This window comes from Amyelois transitella, chromosome 9, assembly GCF_032362555.1.
Source record: "Amyelois transitella isolate CPQ chromosome 9, ilAmyTran1.1, whole genome shotgun sequence".
Classification (NCBI taxonomy): Eukaryota; Metazoa; Arthropoda; class Insecta; order Lepidoptera; family Pyralidae; genus Amyelois; species Amyelois transitella.
In genome coordinates, this window is record NC_083512.1 from 9,102,153 (window position 1) to 9,115,109 (window position 12,957).

Sequence of the window (12,957 nt, forward strand, 5' to 3'; positions counted from 1 at the left end):
TATGAAAAAGAATCTATATATCTAGTAAAGAACGTAAGGATGTGCTGCGGTCTCCTAGTGTCGTACATTTCGTCTGGCGATGGTCTAGTTTCACTGATCGATCTCTATAAATAAATCTCTATTTTTTCTACATGCTATGTATTGTACAAATTAACTCATACCTGTGTAAAGTGTTCATATGAGATTATGTTAATACTTTACTTGACTTTTATAAATTCCATTAGCTGTATCAAGTTGTAGCATATTCAATTTACTTTTGTACTTTGAAAAAATTATTTTGGTTAGATACTTATGTAGTCGTCAATTAATGTGTCAATCCGTTTATCTTACAATGCAATTTCGACACCAAATGAATACTTAAATAGTAAACTATTAAAATTATAATTAAGCTTTACATGGGATTACTTTTATTAACTGATTAGCAGTTTAAAGATATTCATTGTCCCAATCTTATTTAGTGAGTTCCGGTCTTGCATACTTTAAACTTAAATATTTATTTATACAATAAAATAAAAATACATAAACGTACAGCAAAATAATTTGCTGTTTGTCGTGGTGCCATTTCAATTTGGGTTACAAAACTTTTCATCCATTGAGATTGAAATTTCATATCTAACTAAATTACTAATAATAATTGGAGTCCCATGTAAAAATTCTAATAAAAAAATCCTGAACAATAATAAAAACGAAGGTAAACTATCTTATCAATAAATATTTTTCTATAAATATTGGATTTAACACGAACTAACATACAATAAAAATTATAATCGTTGTTACGTAATTTTTATGCGAAGTCAGGCTGCAATACCTTTTTATTTTATTAGTTTTGCAATATCTGGGATGGAATTTGTTCTTCAATTTATTAGTATGACAATATTATAGTAAATACGTACGTGCATAATATATCGATATATTGTAAATGTTAATAAGCTGTTTAGGTGTTAGGTACAAAAATGTTGTATTATGTTCCCGCCTAAATACCTATTGTCGTACGATTATGATTGTCGTCATGATATATTAGCATAAAAAAAAATAAAATATTTTTTTTACAAATCCAAAGAGATTAAAAATTCAAAAGTACAGTTTTTACGAAATCGCAAATAGAATAGACAATTTGAAATTAATAAACGATTGCGATGACAAGCAATTGTTTAATATTTCTATCTCAGATATTAATAAAGATTGTGTTCCAGTAATTTTGTGAATCTAGCAAGGATGTCGCGAAAGCTTTCGGCTGTGGCACAGCGTTTATGAGCTTCGTCGTAGAGTGGTAAGAATAACATAAAAGCTAATGTATAAAACTGATTTCTATTACGATACTAAAAGTATTGGAGGTGTTACAAATTTGTATTAATTAGTTATGAATCAAATCTTCTAGAACTTTGGACGTTATAGATCTCTGGCCAATTAATAATTTGGAACATACTATGTATGACAGATTAATAAGTTTAATGTTATTACATAATCGTCTTATTATTATTTGTTTGTAGTTCTATAAATTATTAGTAAACTTCCTTATATCCACTCAAATAATAACGTGTTAATTGTGAATTTCAAATATGTGTGATTAGATTCTATGGAACTATCTAATGGTTTTGTAGTTTGTTAACAATATGATAGTAGTGTTTCCAGAATGTATGATATGATATAGTATTCTTAAACTATTCTTTATTTAATTACATACAATAAATCTCGATGTTACTTAACAGACAAAAGAGTAAACATCTGACCATGATCTCACTGTATTTGTTCCAAGTGCCTTATGAACAAATCATTGCATTCCTACTTACATTCCAATCTTAAAGAATTTCTTTTTTATTACGTGGACTGTCGTTTCTTAAAACATAAACAACGGTATGGTACCTATGGTCTGATGGTGATAATCATAAATATACATGAGCATTATGTTGAATTGTATTTCGGTACTTAATTAGACTGTGATAGAATATGTTTTTACAGTTTATGTCTGTTGTATTCTCTCTTAATATTTAGTTTACTTCTCACTGTTGATATAATACGAATACAAATTTGTAATAAATTCATTTTCTAACATTTACTATTTTTTCTGCATTTTTTAAGAAATTAAAAGAATTAAACGAATATATTGTTTTTGTCTTTTCTGAAATCAAAAAGTACCTTTTTTTAAATTAGAACTTTATCTATTTTTAAAAAGATAGTTACCCTTTAAAGTACTCTAACTATGCCCCTTAACGAAAAACTCGTATAAACGTTTTATCTATTTATCTATCTTACAGAAAAATATCTGATAACAACGAAGCAAGAAGGTTTTTATATATTTAATTTTTATGGGTGGGTGATATACCTAAATAAAATGTATTGTCAGTCTAGACGCCTCATTAGCCAGTTACTACATTTTTTATTTCGTAGCATTATAGTTTTATAACTACTATATTTTTTTTATATATAAATATTTAAAAAATAACATTCATGCACTATTTTCGATATTCAATTGTTAAATAATTCTGTCAAAGTTGAAAGTCAGTCACTAGGATCTATCGATTTCATAATTTTTATGATTTCCGTTATTACAGTCATTTATCATTTGGGATGGCCCCAATTCGTTACAGTCTTCATTATGAAGACTATTCGGAGCACCTAATGTCTAGATTTGGCAAGCTTTTGCAAATGCAATCATTGGTAGATATGACACTTATGTGTAGTTCTCATACTTTGAGAGTTCACAAAGCTGTACTTGCTGCAAGTAGTGCTTATTTTCAGGTAAAAAATGGTTTAGATATTATTTTATATATGTGATATTTATCAAACATTAAAATTCTGCAATGCTCACAGTAAGATAATTTCAGGAAGTACTACAAAAACAAACAGGAGAACCATTGATAATTTTGAAAATGCGATTCAGTGTGTTGAAATGTCTTGTTGAATTTATGTATTGTGGCAAAACGCAGTGTCTAGAAGAAAATCTTGATGAATTAGTTTCTGCCGCGCAGTTCTTAAAAATAAAAGGATTGTCAAAAGTTACTAAAGAAGGGCTTGGAATCACGAGCCATGGTGAGTGTCACGAATTGAAAAATTATCAAATTTGACCAAGGCCAATCTGTAGGTAACCTGCATGAGATGTCATTGAATTTCTTTTATGATATTTTTAGAGATTAGTTAGCCCGTCGAAAAAATTCTGCTTATTTGCATGTAGTTACCTATATAACTGAAGTTAGAAAGTGTTTAATGTACCTGCATTAAATCTCTCATCTCATTCTTATCTCAAAAGTATCCATCTTTTCAGGAGATCTCCCGGTATTTACTCCTCCAGTGGTAATAAACAGACCTCCGCAGTCATTCATAGATCTGCACACTCAGGTATTTTTTCTCGGATGAATAATTAATTTTTAAATGACATTTTATTTGGAAAGGTATTGAAGTAATTTTTTTTCTAAAGGATAGTGAACCGAAACCCTTCGCGCCGCCGCAGTTGCCTGCTGCTGCTGGCGCGAATCAGCCCGTGGATTCGATGGGCAGACCTAACAAGGTTTGGTTTGATATAAATTCTAATGAATGTTCCTCCTATTTTCATTATCTTTCAGTCTTTATACAAAATTCAAAATATTCAAAAATTTCATTCATTATTATGGGACACTTCCTATAACTTAATAATTGTCATACAGACTTCAAATCTTCAAATCTCTGTATGTACTTAATTTACTTATTTTTAACCGACTGCGACAGACTGTTTTGTGTGAGGGAGTATATGTATGTAGACATTTATGAACGTAGAATTTAATACGAAACTTATTTGTTGGTTGCAACGGACACCAACATTTTAAATTCGGCGCATTGGTAGTGGTCCAATGGTTAGGTACCCAAAAAACAAAAACAAAACAGCTACGATAGGGGTGGTCAGACGGGAGTCGCTTCAAGTTTTAAACTGTGTTACTATAAAACGGGATTATAATTCTAGTGTAATTGTAAGCGCGCGCGTGGCCAGCGCTGATCAAACGCGTGACTATGAAACTGGCATAAACCGCTGACTTACCCAATCCCAGGATTGAAGTCTTCTCACCGGCCACCCCGCTTTTCTCCAGAGGTGAAGACGAAACCCGGACTAACACCAGAAGCATGCTAACAATAATCAGTGTCAGAAAAGTCTGCCACCAGACTCTATTCCTAAATACACCCATAGTATATTATTCTAATGGGTAATCAGATCTATAAATCACTGCATAGGACATGGTGGTGCGGATACCATTCGACATAGAAAATGGCGGCGGAGCTGGTGCCGCCGGCCCGGACTACCCAGGTGGACTTCGAGCCATCAGACCTAGAAGGGGACGCCCTAGTGTTAAGGTCTGTAAATGTAAATTGAATTTGCTATAACTCCATATCGAATGGCTTCTGAAAATATAATCGCTTTAACTACCTACTTACTTGCCGAATCAAATAATTTATTAGTAGGTAAAACTTCAGTGACATAACAAAGGAATTTAAAATTTACTCTTACATGAACAACATTATAAATATAGTATATTTGAAATCCTGAACTGCTCAAATCACCATTGCAATTTGTAGACAATATACACTATTAAAGATCAATAAATTACATTTTTCATGGTTAAAAATTTTAATTTTGTATAGTTTTCGTTACATTTATTGACAGCGCTCTGGTTCCGGCTGGGACGGGACGGGAGCCCTAGGTCGTGCCGCCGAGCGCGCCCTACTGCGACGCGAACAAGATTCACGCAAGGCCATTCATCAACTAAAACACTTGCAGACCAGACATTTGCAGGTCAGAATTTTTTTTCTAGTCATCAGACATGTAGGAAGATTTGGTCCTCGTACCATTGATCACGCTGACATTCCGTATGTTATTAAATTGAGATCCTTTAAGATATTTTTTGGAATTATTATTCATTCTGACTCCTTTCATTTTTGGCCTATCTAATCACAATCTAAGAATGTTTTTCATATATGTATGTTCGTTTATTATTCTTTTTTAATATTACTTAACATTGTCCTAATACATGATTACAGGATTACATGGATAGGGTTACTCTGTCTCAAGCAGTGAACAGCATCTGTGGCCCTGAAACAGCAGGATCCCAGAATTACATGAATATCTCCAATGATCTCATGTATACTGACCAGTCTTCCAATGTACTCGAACCTACTGCATATACCAAAGACGGAATGGGAAGTGAAACCACACCATCGAGTTTCACCAACTCAGCTTGCAGTTCTGCCAATGACGGTAATACTGGTATCAGTAGCGCTATGTCGCAATACGTTAATGCGTTGAAGAGTGCTGGACTTCCTACAGATCTACCAATCCTTTTCGAATCTGGTGATGGATCTTACATTAACGTCAATGAACAAGTCTTGTTAGACATGGTCCAAAGCAGCGAAATTCAATATGAAGTAATAGAACAACCAAATATAATAGAAAAAGTAGCAGATCCAAGCGAAATTAAGAGTATCGATGACCTATCGAAGTCAATAGAAAGAGGAGAAATGATGCTCGGTGCAAAAAATTACTCGGACAACTACCCCAAAGATTCAACGCAGTTTAGTCAAGAAGACGCCATAAACAGCCTTAATGCTATCTTACCTGACAACTTAGAATCGTTTGGAGAACAACAGAACTATGTAGTTATGGATTCACGTCTACAGGAGAGTAATAACACTCTGGACAATATGAATACACACGATTTGTCTTGCATTGACGGTGATATGCAATTCTTTACTAAGTCAATGAGCGATGACATAAAAAAATACTATGAAGATCAACAATTAAATGAATCTAGGGTAAATGAGCAACTGTGCCCTACTAGCACTGCTTTGGACACAAATTTTAATATATCTCTGTTAGATACAAAGAGTGCCCTTAACACAAATCAGTTCAACTCTTTGAATACAGATGACCTCAGACGAAATGAAGATTGTTACGATTTCGGTCTACAGCTTCCACAAAGCACGGATTTTAAAGAAGATGCATTGGATTGTTTGATATCTCCAAAACGGAATGATGAAAATACTGATTATAACGCTACGCAGCTTGATAAAAATACAAAAGAAAGAGACGATATCATAAAAGATTTAATGAACATTGAGGACAGATTGAACGTCATACAGAATAATTCTAGTGATGATGATGTAAATAAGTATGGAACGAGCGCTAATGTACAAGACTTTAATGCCGCGATAGAGTTTACTAATAATGAAAATGTGTGTAGCGAAAAAGGAAAGACCGATATGGAAATGAGTTCCAATAGTTTACAATGGCATAATATAGATATTAGTGATAAGGAAAACGAAAATGTGGCGAATGAAAATACGCGAAATAATAAGTCAAATAGCAATAATCATGAAGATAATGATGCACAATCCGGATTCGATGATTCTGTCATAGATTTGACTGATCAAATGAAAGTAAAAGATCAATGGGGAGAAATTCTTAATGAAAATGAAACCATTAATGATGAGAATGAACCTCTCGAAGCGACTGATAATGCTACTTCAACTTTAGAAGAAGATATTCCTTTTGCGGTGGGGTTACTTCCCCTGAAACAAGTTCCACCAACAGAAAGTAGTAGTTTATTAAAAAGAAAAAGTTCAATTGACATGGAGGTGTTCGACACAATTAATGCTAAATGTTTAAAACGTAAAGTTAAATATAAGAATATGTAAGTTTGTTGCGGTATTAGCTAATAATAATGTTAGATACTTGAATAATTAAAATTGTTTGCCAGCGAATGTATTGTATTATTTATTTTTATTACGACAAAAGACAAAATAATATTTTTCTTTCTAAATTCGAAGAGCTTGTTCTGTTTGAGGTAGAAATGGTTCAAACTCAAAACATCTAGGGGGTCGAAATTATCACCACTGATCTGTAGTAACACCATTTTGCCACTCCAGAGTTTTGGACCTTCGGTACATAATCGGATATCTTTTTTGACAACAGTAAAATTGTCAAATTATTCCACTGTTTATTCAAGTTTAAGTCCGGTTCCGCTCTTAAGTCGGTTGGATTGATTGTGAAGTCATCAGAGGCTTATAAACGTTATCCGCGTACGCGACATAAGAAACCCTACTAGCACTAGCATGTTAAATAAAGAACTTATAATGTGGGCAATTTTATTGAAACAGATCATTACAAAGTCATGACAACATTTTATAAGGCATCTTCGAAAATTAGTTGCCTATATTAATATGACGAAGTGAAAGAAAAGATATTTTGAACTATGCACTACACATAAATAAACCCACTAACATATTTGTATAAATATAAAGATTAAAAATGGCTCGGATTCTTGGTACGACACATGTGTTTTAAAATACTTCTTCTTACAATCTAAGAGATTCTATGATATGGCTTATAACTACGAATTCCTTGATTTTTCATGACGCTTATAATAAACTTATTGTAATAATTACTTATTGTCGAAAAAGACAGAGTATAAAATTAATACATAGAAAAATAAATCTTGTGCACTTTCAAAACCGTGAACCTTATCTATTTTGCACTGTTATTTAGGAATGTACAATTCTCAGATCCACCTAAACATTAGCCTTATATGAATATGGTGATGTTATTTTAACATGCCTTTAAAACTTAAGCAATGTCTACAGTTTATCAAGCTATTAGGTCTTAAATTAACACTTACGTGAACACAATTTGTACATTTTAGTTCCCGTATTTAGATAGGCTACCGGTTTTTATATGTAGAAAAATAATAATATAACTGGCCGGATATAATCACAACCGATAAAAAATCAGAAAATAAAATAGAAAGCAAATCAATTTATAACAGTTGTAAAGCTTTTAAAATACTTCTTATAAACTATAAATATCACGAGATAATCCAGTCATAAGAGCGTACGATAAATGCAAAGAAGAGAAGGGTTTTAGTTATACTGTTTTTGTTGCCTGTACCTCTAACGTAGTAGCCATAAGCGTCACTGTGATAATCTCCCATTTGGAATGTGATGGCGGGGGAAGACATGCGACCATCGCCGCCATTAGAATATGCGAGAACTCGAAGGTTGTAAGTCTTCCCTGGAGTGAGACTTGTGACGTAAGCTTCGAGTTTGTGGTCCACTAGTACAAGAGTGTCGTTGGCAGTGCTCATGTCTTGATCTATCTCCCAAACTCTCACCTGGAAATAAGTTAATAAATTAGAAAGAATAAATAATATTCATAAAATTTCGGTGAACATACCTATTGTACCTACATCATTCTCAGTTCCACGGCGACAGTCAATTGATTAGTTTTTCTTTATTATCAGTCATGGAAAACAAAGGGCCTACACTAGGTACTTCTAAAATACCCTAGTTTAAAACTAACTAACAACTCGCCTTACCTCTGCTAACGGGACATACCTTGTAGCCAATCAGGGGTTCCTCTTCATCTGACGGCTGGACATATCGCCACACGACGCGCACCGTACTTGGGTTCACAGCCCAAACATTAACGGAGGCCGGGGGCTTCTGCGGTGCCTTGCGGTACGTTCTCTCCAGGTACCGCTCGCTCTCAGGACCCTCTCCGGCTGAGTTGAAGGCCATCACCTGGGGAAATATGGAACTTATGCATATTCCTATTTAAATAAGTTGCCGATATCATCCTGGAAACCAACATCTTGACATCAGAAAATCTGTTGTTACCATTACTATTCTAAATCTAAGCGTGCAAATAGGACGATAAAAGTGGTAAAAATAGATACAATTATTTCTAAAATAATGGGAAAATAGTCACCTTAACAAAGTAATAAGTGTCAGGCTGTAAGCCGACAATCAATGCCCAGTTGCGTGTCGTCCTCGATAGATAATAAATGCATTCTTCTTCCTTGTTGGCTTGTTTCCAATACTTTAATCGGTGGCCAATCAGCTTGCCTCGAAGTCTCTCTCGAGATTGGTCGATCGGATTCCATGTCACATTCAAAGAGGTAGAGTTATAAGAAAGGGCATAGACTTGCTGCGGCGCCACCTGTGGCATGTCTTCAGCGGAATATATCGTGACCACCTCACTCTCAGGACCCTCTCCAATATCATTGAATGCTTGAACCTTCACTTCGTAAGGCGTGAAAAAGTTTGTTGACGAAATATGTACGACGTGCATGCCAATGTTCCCATATTCCTTGAGCAGAAGCGATTGGAACTCGTTCTCGGCGCCTTTACGCCTCCAGAATATTTTATAGTGAATACCGGGGCCATTCTGCAGTTGAAGTGGTAGTGGTGACCATTTTATCGTCAAATCTCCTATCTTACCTCCTCCTCCACCAATGTTAGTTGGAGCTTGATATGGCTTATCAGGCATGGTTGAAAATTGTGGACTAGGAGCTGATGGTTGCCCTATTCCCAATGCATTGACGGCTTGAACTCGAAACTCGTAAATAGACCAGGGTCTAAGATTTGCATTAACAGTCGCCCGTTTTCGCCCATTATATCGATCTATTTCGAGGACATTTGGAACATTTTCGCTGATGACGGTCCAAGTAGAGTTCCATTGTGTACGACCTGTTATCAAATAACTTATGATTGGGCGCCCGTTTGGATTGCTGTCGGTCCATTCAAGGGTAATAGCGTTACGTTGAATGACAAACACCTGTACGCCGCCGGGAGCGCCAGGTGATCCTTCGACGCGAACTTGAGTATGTGACGATATACGCCCGATGGCAGACTTCACCACACACTCATAATCACCTACATCATTTAAGCTTACATTATAAATTGTTAGTTCTCCTCCATCTATTTGTATTCTTTTGTCAGCATATAGATCAGAGGCTTCCTTCACTCGGATGCCATTATGATTCCAAAGGTATGCTCTGTCCAACATAGGATCAACATCAGCTTGGCAGTGCAGGAATAAAACTTGGTTTACTTGAGTGACGATACGCGGAGGCAGCCGGTCGATGAAACGTGGCGCTCGCAACACGATCAGGCGGCCACGACTTTCATCAGTGCCATATTTGTTCTTAGCTACACATGTATACACTCCTTCATCATCTCTCGATAGCTGCCTTATGATGAGGTTACCAGTTTCTGTTATGAATCTCTTCCCTCCCGCACCAATAACCATATTATCTTTCTTCCAAGTAAATGTTGGTTTCGGTGCTGCTTCAGGATTACATTTGATTGTCACATTACCTCCTTCACATCCATAAGTTTCTGATTCTAGAGGCTTCTTCTTAAAGGATGGCTTTAGAGACAAAACTCGTAATTGTCCTGTTGAGTACCTAGTTCTAAGTTGATTTTTAGCTTCACATTGGTACATACCAGGGTCCCTTTGGGGATCTAAGTATTTGATAATGAGTACATTCTCTTGTATCACATAGCGATCTCTGTCTTTAGGGTCTAAAGATTCTATAGAAAGTTTCTTACCATTTTTCCACCAAGTGTAATTGACATCAGGGATGCCAAAAGCCTCACAGTTCCAGTGTAATTCTCCATTATTGTCAACATGCTTATCAGACAGAGGAATAGTAAAGTTAGGTTCAGCTTGTACTTTCAGAAACACAGAGTTTGAAATTCGAGCTCTGTCATTACGAACATCACATAAGTACTCACCTTCATCTTCTACACCCACATTGGGGATAGTTATTACTCTATCAAAATTACTGAAGATTGCCTTCCGTGGCATAACACCATCCTTCCTTGTCCAATTATAAGAAGGCACTGGATAACCAAAAGAAACACATTCCAACCTGACCTCCTGGCCTACCACTGGAGCTTCAGGGAAGAGTTTAGGGAAATTATTAGCAAATTTAAGTTGTTGATAATCAGAATGAGGATAAACAGAAAGAGAAAAGAAAGGTCCATTCCGACCAGCATCAGAAACTTTACTCATGACATTACAGCTGTAGTTGCCACGGTCAATAGCCTCTAAAGCAGAAAAATATAACCCACCGTCATAGGATACAAACACACGCTTATCCTCCTCAACAAGATTAGGGAAATATTGACGTGCCCACAAAAAGTTAACTGATGGGTAGTAAGAAGGTGGATCACAATTCATAACTTTACCCCAGTACTCTTTGCCACTCTCAATTGGCCTCTTTTGGTTAAATTCTCTTATGAAACCAAAAGATAAACGGACAGTTTCTGATCGAATAGTGCCATACATATTTGTAGCAGTACAGTGATATTTTGCATTATCTACATCAGGATCTGGATTGTAAATCATTAGAGTGCCTCCACTAAGAACAAACCTGGTTTCAGCCAGGGGATCAATTTCAACATAGACTGGACTGTCCACTTGATAATCCTCTCTAAACCATTTGTATTCAGGTGCTGGATAGCCACCAGCTATGCAAGTCAATTGTACGGGATGCTTTTTTGTCATGTCAGAGATAGTATCAACAGGTTCTTTTATGAAATATGGACCTCTTGGAATCCTTTCTGGATCATATGTTTCCAAACCATATGTAAAAGATCTCTCCTCTTCTATGAGATAGTGGAGCCTTTGAGATTGTCCTTCACAAATAAAATGAAAGTACTGAGTGCCTTCTACAGCAGACAAACCCCAGCGACCTTCTTTCTTTGAAAATTTGTACACTAAATAATCTCTAGACAGAAGGTTGTAACTTGTATAAATGAGCTCCCGATCTTCAAAGAATGCATTATCTAAACCACTTAATTGTGATCCCTCTCCATCATTCACCCACTGTCCAGGGGATTGTTGATGGCCTGCCATGTACCATGCACCTTTTTGAGGATCTATTTTCATCAAAACTGTTACAATAAAGCCATGTTCCTCAGGGCTATTCACAGCAACTAAGTCAGCTTCATAAGCTTGGCAAATCTTACGTGCTTCGTTCCGTGGACGGTTCGGTGATTTAGTAAAACGATAACATGACTCCCTAAACCGAATCCAATTGGGAGGACACCTGTATCTCTCTTCATAATCTAACCCAGCATAGTAGCCTGCTGTATTTTGAGGGTCGACTTCGTTGTCGGTTTCGCCAAAACCGTCTGGTCTGTAACTATCGGATGATTGATAAAATGGGCTTTGCACCTGGTCGTTTACGGGAAAACTTCCGTATGGCACTTGCTGATTAGGCCGATATGATGACGCATTTTGATTCAAATCTGAGGGATACGGTTGCGATGAATAGTTAGGATTATACGGTTTTTGATCCAATGATTGAGTTCTTACTAAGCTTGCTACGGCAAGCAACAACAAACACTTCATTTTTCAAACAAAACAAACTGAAACAATCACGGAGACACATATGAGAACTTTCAAATCTCTATGATAGTCATACTTTTCACAGTATATTGTATTTTACAAAGAAATACTCGTTCTGTTTGTAACGCAACAGCGAGGTTTGTTTAACGCTTCTTTTCCCAACGAAACGAACACAAAAACCAGTGCCTCGCAGGCCTCGCCCAATTCAAAGCCTAAAACACTCTCCTCTCCTCTTCTCCCTTCCCCCGCGTTCACCTGTCAATCTGCTATTCATTGACATTGACAAAAGAACGGCGTGTAGTGTTGCCATTCAAATGATGTTTCCAAGTTCGGTGGAAGCCATAATATAGAAAAGAAAGAGAGAAAGATGTTTCCAAGAAGGGGTCAATTGTTTTATTAGAATTAAGTAGCCAACTGCAAATTCATACCCGGCGAGAGTCTCATTAAACAGTATCGTCTCCTTATTATTGTAAGGCGCCGCCGTCGCCAAATCAAGTAGTGGAGATTTGACAAGTCAAAAACCCAAGACCTTGTTTCAGCTGTCGGCGACTAATGTGCCACCAAGAGCCTGTACAGGTACTGGGACAGAGTTCAGGCCAATATCACTGATCCGGCCAAATCCGTACTCGGTCTGTCAAAGGGTGGGCGAAAATCTGACAAGGAAACTTAGTGGTGGAACGAGACAGCCCAGAGAGAAGTTAATGTTAAGAAAGCCCTCTTCAAAACATAGCAAGCGTCCAGGCCTCAGACCAGTCGGGACTACCTAAAACCATTATATGATAAGCTGGAATCGTCTAAGG

At 36.3% G+C, this 12,957-nt stretch overlaps 2 protein-coding genes across 2 annotated transcripts; one reads left to right on the top strand and one right to left on the bottom strand.

Moving 5' to 3' along the window:
• The first annotated feature begins 2,568 nt into the window (after window positions 1-2,568).
• LOC106142797 (bromodomain-containing protein DDB_G0270170) lies at window positions 2,569-6,657 on the top strand. Its single transcript, XM_013344701.2, has 7 exons — window positions 2,569-2,739; window positions 2,826-3,030; window positions 3,263-3,336; window positions 3,416-3,505; window positions 4,201-4,320; window positions 4,631-4,759; window positions 5,005-6,657. The coding sequence occupies exons 1-7, from the start codon at window positions 2,569-2,571 to the stop codon at window positions 6,655-6,657; spliced, it is 2,442 nt and encodes an 813-aa protein (XP_013200155.2).
• Window positions 6,658-6,718: 61 nt separating this feature from the next.
• Window positions 6,719-12,370, bottom strand: LOC106142905 (contactin). Its single transcript, XM_013344849.2, has 3 exons — window positions 8,726-12,370; window positions 8,353-8,538; window positions 6,719-8,129 (listed from the first exon to the last, which is right to left on the bottom strand). The coding sequence occupies exons 1-3, from the start codon at window positions 12,158-12,160 to the stop codon at window positions 7,824-7,826; spliced, it is 3,927 nt and encodes a 1,308-aa protein (XP_013200303.2). The 5' UTR covers window positions 12,161-12,370; the 3' UTR covers window positions 6,719-7,823.
• Window positions 12,371-12,957: the final 587 nt, after the last annotated feature.

What these genes read in the sequence shown, in the direction of transcription:
- LOC106142905 (XM_013344849.2), bottom strand. Translation starts at nt 12,160, where the DNA reads ATGAAGTGTTTGTTGTTGCTTGCCGTAGCAAGCTTAGTAAGAACTCAA. An exon ending in ACACTTATTACTTTGTTAAG is followed by an intron (nt 8,539 to 8,725) that starts GTGACTATTTTC and finishes ATATTTCCCCAG; the next exon opens with GTGATGGCCTTCAACTCAGC. An exon ending in AACCCCTGATTGGCTACAAG is followed by an intron (nt 8,130 to 8,352) that starts GTATGTCCCGTT and finishes ACTTATTTCCAG; the next exon opens with GTGAGAGTTTGGGAGATAGA.
- LOC106142797 (XM_013344701.2), top strand. Translation starts at nt 2,569, where the DNA reads ATGGCCCCAATTCGTTACAGTCTTCATTATGAAGACTATTCGGAGCAC. An exon ending in GCTTGGAATCACGAGCCATG is followed by an intron (nt 3,031 to 3,262) that starts GTGAGTGTCACG and finishes CCATCTTTTCAG; the next exon opens with GAGATCTCCCGGTATTTACT. An exon ending in TCATAGATCTGCACACTCAG is followed by an intron (nt 3,337 to 3,415) that starts GTATTTTTTCTC and finishes TTTTTTCTAAAG; the next exon opens with GATAGTGAACCGAAACCCTT.